Source organism: Gallinula chloropus (genome assembly GCF_964237585.1).
Source record: "Gallinula chloropus genome assembly, chromosome: 1".
Classification (NCBI taxonomy): Eukaryota; Metazoa; Chordata; class Aves; order Gruiformes; family Rallidae; genus Gallinula; species Gallinula chloropus.
The window spans coordinates 199577344-199595321 of NC_140085.1; the positions used below are offsets into that span (position 1 = coordinate 199577344).

The following is a 17978-nucleotide window of genomic DNA, read 5'->3' on the forward strand; positions in this document are numbered from 1 at the left end:
TTCAAAGCAGCATAAACTGCCACTGCAGCCAACAAACGCAATTATCATAGAATCATAGAATTGTAGGGGTTGGAAGGGACCTCAAGAGCTCATCGGGTCCAAACCCCCTGCCAAAGCAGCTCCCTAGGACATATCACTCAGATAGGCGTCCAGGCGGGTCTTGAATATCTCCAGAGAAGGAGACTCCACCACCTCCCTGGGCAGCCTGTCCCAGGGCTCTGTCACCCTCACTGGGAAAAGGTTTTTCCACATGTTGGTGCAGAACTTCCTGTGCTCCAACTTGCAGCCATTGCCCCTTGTCCTATCCCCACAGACCACTGAAAAGGGGCTGGCTGATTCCCCCTGCATCCCCTGCTTCAGATAATTATAAACTTTAATTAGGTCCCCCCTTAGTCTTCTCTTCTCAAGGCTGAACAGTCCCAACTTACTCAGCCTTTCCTCATAGGGGAGATGCTCCAGGCCCTTAATCATCTTCGTAGCGCAGTTCCACCATCCAACTAAATAACAGCACCAAGCAACAGCAAAGCAAGCAGCCTGCAGTGAGCAAAACTGCCTTTCAGGCAAATCTAACAGCCCACGCCTGGTTAATGTTGATTAAATTCTAACCATTTTTAAATTACTACAGTTAAGTAAAACAAATCCTGCCAAGAACAAAGAGATGATTTATCTTACACTCGCCGACCACAGCACTGATTCATAAAATCCACTGAGTAAGTCTCAACTTTCACAATTTTCACCATAAAAAATAAGAAATCCCAGTGATTTTAACACCTTCTATTGAGTATTTCTGACTGTGCAGGAGCTTACCTGAATTATCACATTATTTACAGAATTTGGAAAATATTGAGGAATACACAAACGATTATATTAAAACATGCCTCACTATTCAGCAAGTGCAAATATACCATAGCTTGAGGAAGCATTAAATATCTTAACCATAAGATATTTAATTTATAACCATAAGCTTCTGCACTTTGTAAGAAAAATATAGATGCTAACTGAATACCTGAGAAATCTCTTCAGAAGGGTGAGATTCTAGAGGCATTTAGAAGGTCTGGACAACTGACATCTTTCAAGGAAAAGTGGTATAGAAACCCGCCAAATACAAGTTCTATTTTGTGGAGTTATGATCAATCTAGTAAAAATTACAACTTAACTTGTAAACAACATGCACAAAATGACATAGGAAAGGGGAACGTACTGGAAATTAGCCATTATATTGGGTTTGCATGGCAAGGCTTTTGGTAGTGGGGGAGCTACAGGGGTGGCTTCTGTGAGAAGCTGCTAGAAGTTTTCCCCATGTCCAAAGAGACAATGCCAGCTGGTTCCATGACAGACCTGTCACTGGCCAAGGCTGAGCCCATTGACAACAGTGGTAGCAACACCGGTAAAAGAGTTCAGAATGGGAAAAAAAACACCAGACACAATTACAGCCAGAGAGAGGAGTGAGAACATGTAAGAACAACTCTGCAGACACCAAGATCAGGGAAAAAGGACAGAGATCCTTCTTGCTCCTGGTGCTGGAGCAGAGATTCCCCTGCAATCCCTGGAGAAGACCATGGTGAGGCAGGCTGTCCCCCTGCAGCTCATGGGGGAGCAGATATCCACCTGCTGCCCACAGAGGAACCCACATCCAAGCAAGCAGATGCTCCCACAGGAGCCTGTGACCCCATGGGAAGTTCATGCTGGAGCAGGGTCCTGGCAGGACCTGTGGCCCCATGAAGAGAGAGGTCCACGCTGCAGCAGGCTTGCTGGCAGGATTTTCGACCCTCTGGAAGGGACCCACACTGGAGCAGTTCATGAAGAATTGCTGCCTGTGGGACAGACTCACATTGGAGAAGTTCACAGAGCGCTGTCTACCATGGGAGGGACCCCAGGGTTGAGGAAGGGCCGAGTGTGAGGAGTCCATCCCTTGAGGAGGAAGAAGCAGCGGAGACAACGTGATGAACTGACCCTAATCCCCATTCCCCATCCCCCTGTGCTGCTGGGGGAGGAGGGAGAGAAATGGGGAGTGGAGTTGAGCCTGGAAAGAAGGGAGGGGTGAGGGGAGGTGTTTTAAGATTTGGTTTTATTTCTCATTACCCTGCCCTGACTTGATTTGCAATAAATTAAATAATTTTCCCCAAGTCAAGTCTGCTTTGCCCATGAGGGCAACTGGTGAGGGATCTCTCCCTGTCTTTATCTCGACCCATGAGCCTTTTGTTATATCTCCTCTCCCCTGACCAGCTGAGGACAGCAGGGATAAAGAGGCTTTGGGGGGCATCTGGCCTCACCCTGGGTCAACCCACTTAGAAAGCAAGGGGGGCCTTTCTGAACTTCATGACTTAACAGGAGGGCCCCCCTCAGCCACACATCAGTCTCTTACCCTTTATGTGATACTCACCACAGCCATTCAAAAGATGACTAAGGTTTTTATGATGCCTTAAAGATGTCTATACACACAAGCAGGGAACTGAAGCCAATCCTAAGCAAGAGGAACTTATAAAGAAAAAATGTAGAACAAGTATAATTTTTCCTATAAGCAGAACACAGCTTATCCAGACAGTTAAAATGAAGAGCATCTAGCTCAAACTCTCCTGAAAACAGCAAAGGGTCATCTGAGTTTGGTGTCAATAAATGCCAGTAACGAAAGCACCTGACAGAAGCAAAGATGCCCAGTGGAAAGCAAAACCAGAGGTCAGGGACTCACACTGTAAAGCAAGTTTATATTCAGTGATATATTAATTAGGAAGGTCAAGACAGATTTAATAATCTTTCACTACATGGCATATAGTCTATTAAACATTCAAAAGAAAGGTCAGCAAAGAAGTCTCTTCCCATAGCATTGTGTTGACTAGCTCTTGAGGATGCCAGACCATCCTCTCTCAGGTCTGAGACACTGCTGGGCTGAATCAATACTCACCAAGAGTTCTCCAATAAGAGTCTGTCCTCTCAGGGTCAGAGGAAGCAAAGTGCCAACACTAGAAGTTCCACCCAGTGGGCAAGTGGCTAGGTTCATTTTCATTTTTTAAGATATTGAGTCTAAACTAACAATCTAAAGTGTTTTCATTAGGAACCAGACAAACTAGCAGTGTGTAAAGTCTGTGACCACATGAGATTCAACATATAAATCATTACGTTACTTTTACAGTTCTGGCCTCATCCTATTTTGTAAGTGTTATCGACAAACGAGACACTCACGCTGGGAGTGTGGTTAGCAGCAGTTTATTCAGAGAGAAAGAAACAGCGCTGGGCGGGAGGAGACCTAAGTCTCACCACTCCGCGCCGTAGAGGGGTAGGATACAAGTATTTATACTCTTTAATAAACAAAGCCATCTATTTTCCAGTTATCTATTAATTCTTGTGATTAGCCAAGCAAAGTTTCTTATTCATTTTTGTGATTAGCCAAGCAAAGTTCATATATTGTTTTTCTTCGTCTTCTTGTACAATCATTAAACAGACCTCTTCATTCTTCCTTATCGATGACCCTGGTGTAAGATGTATTTCGCACATGGTTTCCTTTCACACTAGTGTGGTCACAAACTATTTTATAGGATGTTTTCCAAATCCGCCTCGTCTTCTTTCTCTTCCTCTGATCGCTCATTCCATTTCATAAGCATAATACAAAATAAGCTTAATATTAACTTCAAACTATTTTACCTTTGTTTTAACTCGTACAAGCATAAAAAGAATCATTCCCTCCTCCTGCAAGCAGAAAAGCTTCTAAAGCATTCCGTTTATGATCATTCATCCAAACCTCGTATTATTTCAACTATTATTGGAGGAATCAGCAAACGTTCACTTGTCCCTTAGTTGGCCCCTCTCCCATATTTGGTCATCTTTAACAGCAAGCTCATACATTGGCTACTTAATTTCTATGGTTTCCACTTCTAAGTTACCTATAACTCAATTCCATGTCTCGTTAGCAACTAACAATATTCGTTACACAATCATTCTTACAAAATCAGAACATTACAACTTGTTTCAAGGTACATGTGGTTTACTGAACAAAGGCTCATCTATCACAGTAAGATGCTGCTTGTCATGCTAAACAACCATGAAAACAAGCAAGAAGCAGAGTTCCTAGTCAGCAATATGAGGGGACCATTTGGTCTTAGGACCAACAGTACTGGTGAGTATTAGCAACTGCTTAGGCAAGGGAGAAAAGTTAATTTCTCATCTTTGTGGTGGTTTGACCCTGGCTGGAGGCCAGACACTCACCAAAGCCACTCTATCACTCCCCTTTCCAGCTGCACAGGGGAGAAAATATATATTGAGAGGCTCAGGAGTCGAGATAAGGACAGGGAGAGATCATTCTGCAATAAGCAGCACGGACAGAACAGACTCAACACAGAAGAAAGGAAAGAGAACTCTCTAATTTATGACACTGCCCTGCACAACCAGTGACACCAGAATCGGGTAATGGGAAGTGTGACCAGACCTTAAAGCACCTCCCCTCACCCCTCCCTTCTCAGCAGACTTCACTTTAGTCATGATTTCCCTCCCTTCTTCCCCCCTCATTGTGACACAGGAAGGGGCACTGGGGCACCACCTCCTTCCCTGGCCTTGGTGTCTGCACAGTTCCTTACATCCTCTCACTCCCTTCTCTGGAGGCAAAATGCAGTTGCTTGTGTTTTTTTTCTTCTTAAATGTGATTCCCAGAGGTGCTGTGACCATCACTGATGGGCTTGGCCTTGGTCAGCAACGACTCTGGCCTTGAGCTGGCTGGTGTTTGCTCTGTCGGGCCTGCAGAGAGCTTCTGGCTGCTTCTTGCAGAAGCCACCCCCGCAACCCCAGGTCTCCACCAGAACCCCGCCACACAAAACTACAACACATCCATTCCAGCCTGATACCAAAACACTTGACACATACATACATCCACACTGCTTACCACGCAACTACATTACCTTCAGGAGACTGAATTTTTTTAGCCATCCCATATTACTTTTCTCCCAACTTCCCAACTTTTCTTCTGATCACAAAGGTGGCCCTTTAAGAACGGATCTAGACACAGAGAGGCATTCACTTCATTGTTCAAGTTCTAAGAATTTCTCTTAGACAACGTATTTTTCCCCTCAGAAATTCAAGTGCCCACACCTAAATCAATCCAGTCATCCCAGTGTTACCGCTATCCCCACTCTGATAATTACTTAACTTACTATCACGTCTAGAAGTGCTACGCAACTCACTGCTCTGCAGAAACACCAAGTAAGAAATTCTGCCCTGAAGATTTTACAGTCTAATCATCCTCAGTTCACCTACTGTGTTGTTTTTCAAAAGTGGGGGTTTTTAAACCATTTGTCATTTTTAACATTTCCTGGGAAGTAGTTCTGTAGCTTACTGAAGGACTGGTTTAGAGCAGACTGTCCTTAAACAAGACTGGCTTTGAGTGGGTTTTTATAGTTTATTTTGTCACCTATGTAAATACCAGTCCTGATTATTTCAGTACATTCCACAAGCACAAACAAAACATTGTACCAAATAAACCCAAAGCCAAATACACGTATCTGGAATAACTGGAAGATTTAATTCACACTAGAAACATCATTTAAAAATAAATAAATAGATGTGAAATTAAAGGACTACAGGAGAAAATTTCAGTATCAAAATCTTTAACAGCAAGAAATTTTAAAGATAGAGAACTCCCAAAGAAGTTCAAGTCTATTTTTCTTAGTTATCAGTATTCCACGTGAATCACTACAATGACTCAAAAAACAATAATCAGCTTCCCCACCAAAAGAGTTTATATGCAAAGTCTTTTACTCCCTATTTATAGCTGACATAAACTTTTAAAAGGTTATGACTTTTAAAGGTCATGTTATTCCACACCCCTCCTGGCCATGGGTAGGGACATCTTTCACTAGATCAGGGTGCTCAAAGCCCCTTCCAACCTGACCTTGAACAGTCCCAATGGTGGGGTATCCACACCTCTCCTAGGAAACCTGTCCCAGTCTCTCACCGCCCTCATCCTAAAAATTTTGGGCTTTGAGGTCCCTTCCAACCCAAAGCATTTTGTGATTCTATTCTAAACATTCCCTGCCAAAACTCACAAAGGAGATCTCTGAACTGCAGCACAGCACACAGCCTCACAACTGAGAAAACCAACTGTAAGCATGTGTTCTTGGCATATTTTTTTATTCCAACTTTAGACTGTTTCAAGCACAGTTTTGCTCCTTCTTCACTGCATGGTCTTCATCTTCACACAAAAGGAAGGCAACAAGGAATTTAATATAGCAGCATTTTTAACGTAAACCACCTGGGTAAAGTACCTGACCATCCTTTCAGAGAGAACTGATGTCTAAATACATTTATTGATGATCGTTTGAATACTTATTTCCAAGTCCTGGGGAGGTATAAGCTACATACTTTTTAGTATCTGTTTTCCCACACCATTCTGCTATTTTATTAGTGTCACTTATGCAACAGAACATCCCAATTTCATACTCAATTGCCTTCCCAGCTGAAAGCTGTGAGCTATCACTGATAACAACAGAAAGTAATGCATCATAAAAAATATTTACTTTGAAAACCACATTAAAGTTTTATTATTTACGAAGTGGGTCGATGTACAAGGCAACACATTTCATATAAAGCTGGAGCCCCCATAACATAGAGCCTCTTTTTTGAAAGCAGCAGCTGCTATTCCTTAGCTGCTATTCCATGCAAGAACTCCGAAGTTTTCTGCACGCAGACCACTTTCTTCGACATATTCATTACCTACATTTTGCTTTTAGTACACATCATGCTGAGTTGTCCATCACCATTGATCTACAGGTTGAAATGAATGTCCATAAAAGTTAATGGGATGTCAGGCATTTCTTTAAATGTGCTTCTTTCATAGCAGAAACAGCCAGACTCCCATGTGCCAAGCCAGTGAGTGTCAAAATGCTTTTGCAGGGAATTTCCTTCTGTGGAGAACACAGCACCAGCTGTTCCACAGCAAAGTGAAGATTTCACCTTACTTAAACATTTAAAATGGGTCTATTTGACCACAGAGAAAGAAGGCGATTTTCCCCAAATGTCCCCCTGAAAGCTTTTTAAAGCTGCATTCAATTAAAACAAACATCTGTACATGGTTCTTTTTGCAGGCACAATCTTTGCCAACATTCATTCCACAGTATTTGCATTACATAACTGATTTTATTGCTATTAGTTTACCACACTGCTGTACTAATCATAAACATTCTAAAATGCTGATCGAAACTATAATCCTTACAAGAAAGCAAATAAAGTAAGTTCACCTAATGCACCTCAAAAACACAGTCAGGCTTTCCAGACCTCCAAGATCCTTGATATCAGCTTTTCTCTGAGGTGGTGACTGGTTAGAACAGCAGCAAAATTGCACACAAGTAGAGCACAGTAAGAAGATGAATTAATTATCTTCTATATCTGTCCTTTTTTAACAGATGAGAGGCCTCTATTTTAACCCAGTTATTAAACAGACATTTATTTTTCGGAGCATATTCCTAGAAACAAATTCTTTTTTTAAAGACAAGAATTGAAGCAACAATTTTTAACCTAATATAGACAACAATAAAAAAATACTACTATTAAATATAGTACCCCATACAAATTAAAGTTCTAAACCATTTATGTGTATAGGCTACAGTAAGCCCTGAGAACTGGCTGAATGGTGGAGCCCAGAGGGTTGTGAGAAGTGGCTCAGTCTGGTTGGAGGCCTGTGGCCAGCGATGCGTCCCAGGGGTCAGTGCTTGGTCCGGTGATGCCCTGTGCGAGGGGACAGAGTGTACCTCCACCAATTTGCTGATGATACAAAACTGGGAGGAGTTTTGTAATGCAACCTTTGTGAAGAGCAGTCTGACCTCACGGCCATGAAGACCAATGGTATCTGGCATGCGTTAAGAAGAGTGTGGCCAACAGGTCAAAGGAGGTTCTCCTTCCCCTCTACTCTGCCCTGATGAGGCCACATCTGGAGAACTGCATCCAATTCCAGGCTCACCTGTTCAAGGCAGACAGGGAACTACTGGAGAGAGTCTAGTGGAGGGCTACCAGGATGATGTGGGGACTGGAACATCTCTTGTATGACAGAAGGCTGGAAAAAGCTCGGGCTGTTTAGCTTGGGGAAAACTCAGAATACTTACAAATATCTAAAGGGTGGATATCAGGAGGATGGGGCCAGACTCTTCTCAGCAGTACCCAGTGACAGGACAAGGGGGAACAGGCACAAACTGGAACACGGGAAGTTCCATCTGAACATGAGGAAAAACGTCTTGACTCTAAGGGTGACAGAGGCCAGGTTGCTCAGCGAGATTGTGGAGGCTTCTTCTCTGGAGAGATTCAAAACCCACCTGGATATGATCCTGCACAATCTGTTCTAGGTGATGCTGCTTGAACAGGGGGGGTTGGACTACATGATCTCCAGAGGTCCCTTCCAACTCCGCCACTTGTGTAATTCTGTGCATTGGTAAATTTTGTGTACTGCTACAAACTAAATCTCTTTTCTCTCCAACATATCTGCATGTCAGCAGAAAAAAAAAAAAAAAAAAGAAAAAAAAAAGAAATCTAATTCAGAAAGGTTAGCTTCTGAAGAAATTAAATCCAGAGTGAAAGAATCTGATTTTATACCAAGCACCCAGTAGAATGTTATGCTCATAAAACTCCTTGGAACAATAATCCTTTAAAATCTACATCCATTTATGTACATTTTTTGTCTTATGGGACCAGTGCATAACCATAACAGTACCTTGACATCTCTTCAACCATCCTTTAGCATTCAAGTCCTAGACAAGAGCTACAGATGAAACTGGAGTAAATTAGGTCAAATATTTATCTGTGTCCCTAGAAAACAGTTTAAACCAGACCTGAGAATATCTGCTTCCAATCTGTACACTCACACTGGCAGTTCGCTGATCCTATTCTAACAGAATAAATTCCAGAATAAATTTTCTCATTTTTAAGAATAAATTCTACTAAAAGAGTTTTAAAATGCAGGTAACAGCAATCAGCACCGATTCACACAGTGGTAACTACTGGTACTACTGATAAGTGATACACTGGTAACAGAGTAACCAGGCAGCCAGGGCAGCCAACAATATTTTGGGCTGCATCGAGCACAACATGGCCAGTGGTCCAGGGAGGGGATTGTCCCGCTCCACACCGCGCTGGTGCGGCCTCAAGTACTGGGTGCAGTTCTGGGAGCCACAGTACAAGACTATTGGGAGTGTCCAGAGGAGGGCAATGAGGATGAGGAAGGGTCTGGAGGGGAAGTCTTACAAAGAGAGGCTGAAGTCCCTTGTTTTATACAGCTTGGAGAAGAGGAGGCTGAGGGGAGACCTGATCACAGTCTGTGGCTTCCTGACAAGGGGAAGTGAAGGCGCAGGGTTGGAACCTGAGGGAACAGCATGAAGCTGTGTCAGGGGAGGTTTAGGTTGGATATCAGGAAGAGGTTCTTCACTGAGGGGGTGGTCGGGCACTGGAACAGGCTCCCCAGGGAAGTGGTCACAGCACCGAGCTTGGTTGAGTTCAAGAAGCATCTGGATGATGTCCTCAGTCCCATGCTCTGACTTGGTTGGTCCTATGTGGAGCCAGCAGTTGGACTCGAAGATCCTTATGGGTCCCTTCCAACTCAGGAGATTCTACAATTCTATACCTACCACAGGTTTCCTGAAATACTGCATTATATAAAATACTCCAGTAATATTATTAGGTCATTATTCTAGCCATATAAATGCTCAGGAGTTGCCTCTTTTCTCCACCATCCCACGACCGGTGCATAGCTTTGGCCTAAAACATGTGAATTGTAAAGGTAATGGGACTGGGACATAACGCAAAGTTTGGATCATGCAACTTTCTAAGCATAGGTTTTCATTTGATAAGGGATCTCTAATGTTGGAATACTGTGGCTGGTTTCCCTGCTGCACAGTCCATACTCACACTGACATAAAGCTCTGTGTAACATCCAAATTTAACACATTCAGACCTGTGGTTTGAGGAAGGGCTTTGCATACTGGACCTAGCCTGAAATTAACTGTTCTATAAAGCCCACAGTCACTGCCAAAAAAATGGCATAGAACACATACACTGACTCGATTTCTTCCTAGAAAGATCCAGTTTATGCAGTTTAAAACCAACTCAAACTTCAGCAACCAGAACAGCATATGCAGTGCCATATCTGAATCAGAGAAGTGGGCTGCTTGCCACCCCACAAAGCACAGGGTACAGAGCACACTTCAGCCCACTTTACGTCCATGCTCAACCAAGCTGCGCAACAGCATCCAAACACCACACACTATTAACAATCCAATCCAGTGCTCAGTCACAGGAGTCACTGAAAATTCTACAGCAGCTTCATTCAGCACAACAAGAAGGAAATTCACTTCTACGCTCTCTTCTGTTTTTCTCAGCCAAAGTACCAGTCAAATTTTCTGCCTCACCTTTCCTTCAACTAATACGAATTTCTTTTCTCCTTGTGCGACCACACAAATCTTTTCAGATCAAATACTGTCTTCAGATTGTCTTTAACAGTTATTTAAGTATTTGTCAGTGTTTCTGCTTTCTTCTGTGAATACCCACGTAAGCAGAATGCCAGAAAGCTCTGTTAAGTACTGCTACTGTTAAGCAAGACAACACAAAGGGCATTTCAACCTCTCCCAGAACTACCGCTGCAACATTAAACTGATTCCTTAACCCACTGGAGCGATAAATCACTGATTCATTGAAGCTACATGTCACACTGTAATCATGCATAAATGTGCACACTGTATCCTCAGAGACCTCTGAAGAATTTCAGTAATTAATTAGCCACTAATTACATAGTGAAATTAAATCTGTAGTGTTTAAATTGTTATGACCAGTGTTTCCAGTTTTGTTATCCAGTGTATGTTCCCATCTCCTAGAATTTGCCAGCATCTTGCCAACATTTATGGACATGCTGCCAAAGAAACCTCTGAACTGCTAGTAAATGTACTTCATTCTCAAGCTTTCCTAGCACGTTCAAGCAATCCTTTGGTGCAAAAGCTCTGCAAAGCAATGAGTTTTCACTGAGCATTTCAGTTAATTTTCCTATACTGCTCAAGCAATTAACACTTCCAAAATTAACTGAACATCTTCACACCACAAGGGACAAAAGTGATCTCTATCATTCTAATTTTATGGGTGAAAAAGAGGCAACAGGAAGAAGCAAATTAAAGACAAAAGACACTACAGACAAATACGATTTCTTATTGTTCCTTCAGAGGTGACCTCCCTTCCAAAAATCCTTTCTAAAACTTCTTTTTCAGATACAATTGAATGTTTGTTTGTTGGGTTTGTTTTCTTTTTTTCCTTAAGGGTTCTGAAGTCAGCGTCATCAAACAGAAGTAACTGGATTTGACATACAAGCATAAACCAATTTGGGGGACAAGCTATAGGTTATCATTGTCTATGTCAGCTGGGTTTACCCACTTGGGACAGAAGGAATATACAGGTCTGTTTGGAGCATCACTTCACGTTTTTACTATACACTTGGCAAAAGCAGTCAGCAAAAGGGATCTGGTAGATAGTTCACTGCTCAGTCACACCTTCTACATCAGGACACGCTAACATGGGCAGAAACACAGCGCAAGAGTCACAGCCCTGTGAAAATGAGTTTATTAAATAGAGGGTGGCCCAGGTCCAGTTCAATAAGCCGTGGTTTTGACTGCTGCATAAAACCCAAAAACACATAATCCTTGCACTAGCCTAAAATGTGAGTTTATGCTAATATTCTCTCACAGGCTACAGAATACTGTATTCATGATCCAGAGAGCATGCCCAGAGGCTGTCATCTAACCAAGCCTGTGGCTGCTCTTAGAGGAGAAGATAAGGGATCAAGTCTCTGAATAGCAAAGCTTTTGCATCCAGCACTCTGAGCCAGAGCTGAAGAAAAAAATCAGTTACAAAGAAAACACTGTCACCAATTATCTTCAGAATCTGCAACTCACTTGGTAAGGAGTTTGCCATGTAACTCTCAGTTACTTCCTCAAGGGCAGAAATAAATACCTGTTTCTCCACTCGCCTGAACTCCAGCCCACAACTAACCTTCCCAGCACTTCTCCAGAAGACATCAAACTGCACAGTGCTGTCCACCAACCCCACGTGGATCTGGCAAGATCTGTCACGTCACTCAGTCATGTGCTTCCACAGCCACCAAAGAAATTAGGGATCAGCACGAATGACGGTGACCAGTAGTGCTAGGGGTGTGCTTGTCAAGATGAAAAATTCTTGTCGCTTTTTCTAGCTCAAGGGGGAAAGCTAAGACAGTCCCACTCAATCATAAACATGTCAGCTCCCTTTTTTTGTTTCCAGTACTGCAACTCCTGCTGAATACAAGGGACAAAAAAACCTAACAAACAAAATGTATTTTCTAGAATGAAAATTAAATAGGAAAAGTAATCTGATTTATTAAATACTAATAAATACATTGTCCTGAATAGTAAAAGTCAGCTTTCATTTTATTGTGTTTGTTTTTCAAGAACTTGATAGCTCTGCTTGGTGCACTTATCTAGATCAGTATTCTTCTGTTGAAAGTATACATTTATGTCATTTATTTCTCTTCATTGCAGACTGTGATAGATCTATTTTGCTTTACAGTAGAATTTATTCATGTTGAGAACAGTTACTTCTAAAAAAATGCTGCAAGCATCAGATGCTTGCTTCTGCATCACACTGTCAGATCCATAAGTCTAATAAAACAAAGACACTTGATTAAACCAGAGCATGCACAGGTCTACACAGTTTATTACACACCTTCAAAAGAATGCTTTTATCCCAGTGTGAAGTGGAACGCTTATTTGGAAAGATGTCAGCCTTAAACAAGCCACTGCTCTGTCCAGAGCAAGCTACATATTTCTACATGGTTAATAACACACTTCGAAGTGACAACCCATCAGCAAGGTTTAAATTTTATTATGTATCCAACAGGATCAAACCATGTAAAAACCCTCTGAAATCTTACCAGGTGTTAATCTGCATTTTTAAACAGTCCTATTTTTAAAAAATCTAATCTGGTTCTACGGTTTCTAACAGAGAAACTGTCAGATCTGTGAACCTTAGCACAAAAAGAGCTAAAATGTTTTTCTTCGCTCTGGAGGTGACAATCACAGAACGTTAGGAGTTGGAAGGGACCTCGAAAGATCATCTAGTCCAACCCCCCTGCCAGAGCAGGATCACCCAGAATAAATCACACAGGAACACATCTGGGTGGGTTTTGAATGTGTCCACAGAAGGAGACTCCACAACCGCTCTGGGCAGCCTGTTCCAGCTCGGTCACCCTCACAGTGAAAAAGTTTCTCCTTCTATTCACACAGAACTTCCTATGCTCCAGCTTGCACCTGTTGCCCCTTGCCTATCACTGAGAAGACAGACAATCTCTCATTACAAGATGGATCAGCCTCTGGGACAATAAAATCTGAAGCATCTCTTCTGCTTCTCATCATTACCAGCAGACAGGGTGAATTTTGGGATTAGAGTGGAAGGACACAGCTTTGAGATGAGACTTTCAGACCAGAACCAGTCAGAATTTGTAACTAAACCAGACAGGAGTTACCTCTTGTCCGTCTACAGACAGACACTTCAGAGTGTGAACATGCCTGTGCCCACCCACGCTCAGACTTAACGGGCTAAAAAGTAATCTCCATCAAACGCAGCTAATGTATCTATCCACCGATACACCAAAAAACCCACCCAAACAAACAACACCCACCGAGTCCAGCACACGCCCAACCCCCGCTACCTGCCACGGCAGACGGACCAGGCAAAGATAAAGCATTTCCTAAACTTCCACGGCCAGACCGTGACTTCCCAACGGCACAAAGAGCCAGCCAGGTGAGCCCAACGCCCCCAGGGAGCTGCCCCCCCGAAGCCGGGCCGCTGCCTGTCCTCCGCCCCGCTGCGGAGAAGCCCCCGCCGGCTCTCCCTCTGTGAGGGGACGGCGGCGGGAGAAGAGGCCCTGCGCCACGACCCGCATCTCTCAGCCCCGTCCAGCCCGAGATGCCTCCGGGACGCTCGAACGTCGCCATCCGCCTCTCTCGCCGGGGAGGCCGGGACAGCCACCGCCGCCTTCCGCGAAGGAGCCGAAGGAAAACGCCCACCCCTTCCCCAGGTGGGATAGTTCATCCCACCCGCCCCGATGCGCTGAGCGCTGCAGCGCATCCCCCACGGGCTGAACCATTACGTCTCCAGGAGAGGGGGGTGAAAGTCGGCCGCTCGACATGCTCACGCCCCCTCCTCCTCTCCGCCCCGCGGCGAGCCGCCATCCCACTGCCCCCCAGCCGCTCCCGCCACCGCCACGATCCGCCTCACCCAGCTCCTCCCTGCCAGCGCCGTCCATCTCCGCACCGGCTCTCCGCTCGCCCTTCCGCCAATGTGGAGCCGGCCGCCGTGGCGAGGCGCTGCGCATGCGCCCAACCCGACGGGACGCGCACCGCCAGCGCGAACCATAGATACCGGCCGGAAAGACAAGCCCTGCATAGGGCGGGGTGGGTGTTGGTCCTCCGGGGCGGCTGTGCCGCGGGAGGCTTTGCCCACCTCCTTGATGCCTCTCGGTTCCTGTTCTGCGCTTTCGTCTGTGCCCTGGCACCGCAGCAGCGCTGCTGCTGGGGGCACGGAGAGGCATCTGCCTTTCCACGTACCCGAGCGCCATCAGTGCCTGGCCCTGTGGGGCTGTTCTTCGCGAGTGTGGGGGTTTGACCCTGTCTGGGGTCCAGACACTCACCAAAGCCGCGCTTTCACTCCCCTTTCCAGCTGGACAGGGAAGAAAATATATACTGAGAGGCTCAGCATTCGAGATAAGGACAGGGAGAGATCATTCTGCAATGAGCAGCATGGGCAGAACAGACTCAACACAGAACAAAGGAAAGAAAACTCTAGTTTATGACACTGCCCAGTGACACCAGAGTTGGGTAGTAATAAATGCTGCCAGTTCTTAAAGCGCCTCCCCCCACCCCTCCCTTCTTAGCAGACTTCACTTCAGTCATGATTTCATCCCCTTCTTCCCCACCCCCTCCCCAATTGTGGCACGGGGAGGGGCAGGGACTGAGGGGATTGGGGTTTCAGTCAGTTCCTCAGGAGTGGGTTTCCTTCTTAGCTGGGGATGAAGCATTCCTCACGCCCTTCCCCTGCTCCAGCGTGGGGTCCCACCCATGGAAGATAGTCCTCCACAAACTCCTACCTGAGTGCTTTCCCACAGGGCTTCAGCTCTTCACCAGTTGCCTCAGTGTGGGTCACTGCCAGGGGGTGCTGACCTTCAGGCCCAGACTGCTCCAACCTGGTCCCCCACAGAGTCACAAGTTCCCCAGCGAACCTGCTCCAGTGTGGGTCAGTCTCTCCATGAGCTTCAGGTTTCACTGCCAGGAGCTTCCTCCACCGTGGGTTTCCCACAGTGTCACTGTGTCTTTCAGGTGTCTCCATCCGCTCCATGGGGTCCTCCATGGGCTGTAGATGGGATCTTGCTCCCCATCATCATCCATGGGCTGCAGGGAGACAGCCTGCTTCACTATGGGTTTCTCCATGGGCTGCACAAGAATCTCTCTCTCCAGCACCTGGAGCGCCTCACCCCCCTCTCCTTCTTCCCTGGCCTTAGTGTTTGCACAGTTTCTTAAATCTTCTCACTCCCTTCTCTGGTGGCAAAATGTTGAGAGTTCAACAGTGCTTGGCACCTCAGCTTGTCAGTCTGGCAGTCTGGCCTTCTGAAATGAAGCCTCAAAAAGTTGAAATCAAGACTCAATAACCGGGCTGGTTATTAAGCAGGTATTCTTTATCACAGCCCTGTGCACACAGGGCATCGCTCCTCCTAATTAAAGCAAACATTCTTATATTCATACAGACCAGCTATACATATATTTCTAAGAAAAGGCAGGGTTATGGAAATTATTTCCAGGAAGTCATTTACATTAACTCCTCCCAGACAGAGCATGCCCAGTGACACTCAGGTGGTCTTCTGGTGGTCTTCAGGGATGAAGGCTGGACGTCTTCCTCTCAGTGAATTTGTTACCTTTTCCTTCAGCGCCTGCACTTTTATGGTTTTCTCCATAGTCTCAAAAACACATTCCTGCACAAACTAGCTAGGAACCCCTCTTAGATGAAAACAAGATATACTCTTTCTCTTAATTGGTCATTGGCCTCATTATTTATTACATTCTTATTTTCACTTTCTTTGTCTCCAAGGCTGTTCCACTGTCCTGGTTAAATTTTGTAGCTACTCCAGCAAAACAGCTCAAATGGTTATGGCTATATTCTACTAAAATCTAAAATACATAAATACTTTCAATTTTCCGTATATTAAAGCTATATTAATTAATTGTTTCTTAAGCTACATCTATATTAATCTATCCAGTATTGTTATGCATCACTCAATCAGGAAGCCAGTCAGCTTCAATAACGTTCTAATTATTTTCCTGGTGTAAAACAAGAAATGATTCAAAAGGACATTTGTGAAAATCATAGTTTAAGTTGGATCAACTGTTGTAATGAGAAGAGAGTTGCTAATATGAAGTGTTATCTGTAACTAGCTGCTTTCTATCAAATTACACACTTCCTGAAACTGATGTTACACTTTTTGTGGGTTCCACAGGAACGCTGCATCTTCTCTGCGCACTCTTGTCAGTGATATTTCCTAACAGCTTCTCCAATAAGCAAAATAAACACTGGGGAAATGCAGATAGTGAAACAATGTGAAGCAGCATGGATTTAGAAATTCTCAGCTTGTAAGTAAATGCTTTTATCCATGTTGAAAGCAAGCTGTGTTTCGTGTAATTCCTTGTAATCTTTATAAATCAAATGTAACAAAGTGCTTTAATAGATTTCAACCATACTCTGTAATCAAAGCTACAGTCAGAGCTCCCGGTCACTCTGAAGTGATACTCAGTTTCAATTGTTAAATTGATTTTTGTTTCTGGATATCATACTTCTCCAAATTTTCATTAAAAAAATGAGCCACATGAGTGAGCTAATAGTTGGCTATTTTGGAAAAGGGTTCTCGGTGGGCAATCTGTGATTGCAGGTTATCGATTTAAGGAACTGTCTCACTAACTACAATGCTTGTGTCAATCCTTGCTGCAATGTGTGTCTATTTTCTTCATACTCATTGGTATTCCGTATTCTCCATTGTTTCTAACGATTCCAAAGTTTGTTCAGAGAAGCATATCAGATCGTTAATGCATATTCAGAATGTCTATTCAGAGTGTTTATTCCTTCCACCTCGTCATTGCATCTCAGAACTTGGTTCACAGTAAATCCCTTGCAGAGGCTGAAAAGATGTTAAGGACGTAACTTATCCTTATTTCACATCCTGCCCAATGGAAAAAGATTTGTTTCTACTACTTGCCACTATTCACATGGAAGTTCCTTCTTCTGGGAGGAGGTTTGTTGTGTGGCCAGAGAGATTTTTCTAATATTCTCAGAAAATTATATCAAGTATCTGAGTAACTAGTGGTGATCAATGAATATAAAAAAAAAATGTAGGAGATACTATAACCTGATGGATGTGCGATATTTTGTAATATGCATTTTGTTCTTTTTGGTAAAAATAGTAGAATTTGCTTTAATGCAGACATCTGGTTAAATTCTAGCCAGCCAGCCATCAGTGCAGAATTACTTCATGATGTGAATATTGCAGCCACCAAATGCTTATTTACCTGAGGCTTCATATTCTGAACAGCATATGCAGCTCGGCTCTTAGAAATCATGGATTCAACTCAGGTTGGTTTTGTTGGTACAGAACAAGGCCAGATAGAATACAATACCCAGCTTCTTCCATTTATTATTTTTTTTATTAAAAGCTGCCCCTGAAATCTTAATGGGCCTATTTCAGGAAAATTTTTGTCTACTTAAATACCCTTTAATAGAACAGTTGCTCTGCTAGGTCTGTCTAAACGTGAGTTTAATCTGTGACTAATTTTCCACACTTCTGTAGGGGAAAAAATAATAGAACAGGGTGAAAATCCAGTAATAGTGGTTTGATATACATTCCTTCCACACAAATGTTGCCTTGCTTTAGTTTTGGGACTGCACAAGCTCTGAGG

The 17978-nt window shown here is 43.8% G+C and overlaps 1 protein-coding gene across 1 annotated transcript in view; it reads right to left on the reverse strand.

The window, feature by feature from the left end:
* Positions 1 to 14287, reverse strand: part of SLC36A4 (solute carrier family 36 member 4) — a gene marked incomplete at both ends in the record, with an annotated part of 119804 nt that extends 105517 nt beyond the window's left edge. Inside the window, one exon of the mRNA XM_084279335.1 lies at positions 14260 to 14287. Within this exon, the coding sequence (XP_084135461.1) occupies positions 14260 to 14287 (28 nt within the window). The remainder of the gene's footprint in view (positions 1 to 14259) is intronic.
* Positions 14288 to 17978: the final 3691 nt, after the last annotated feature.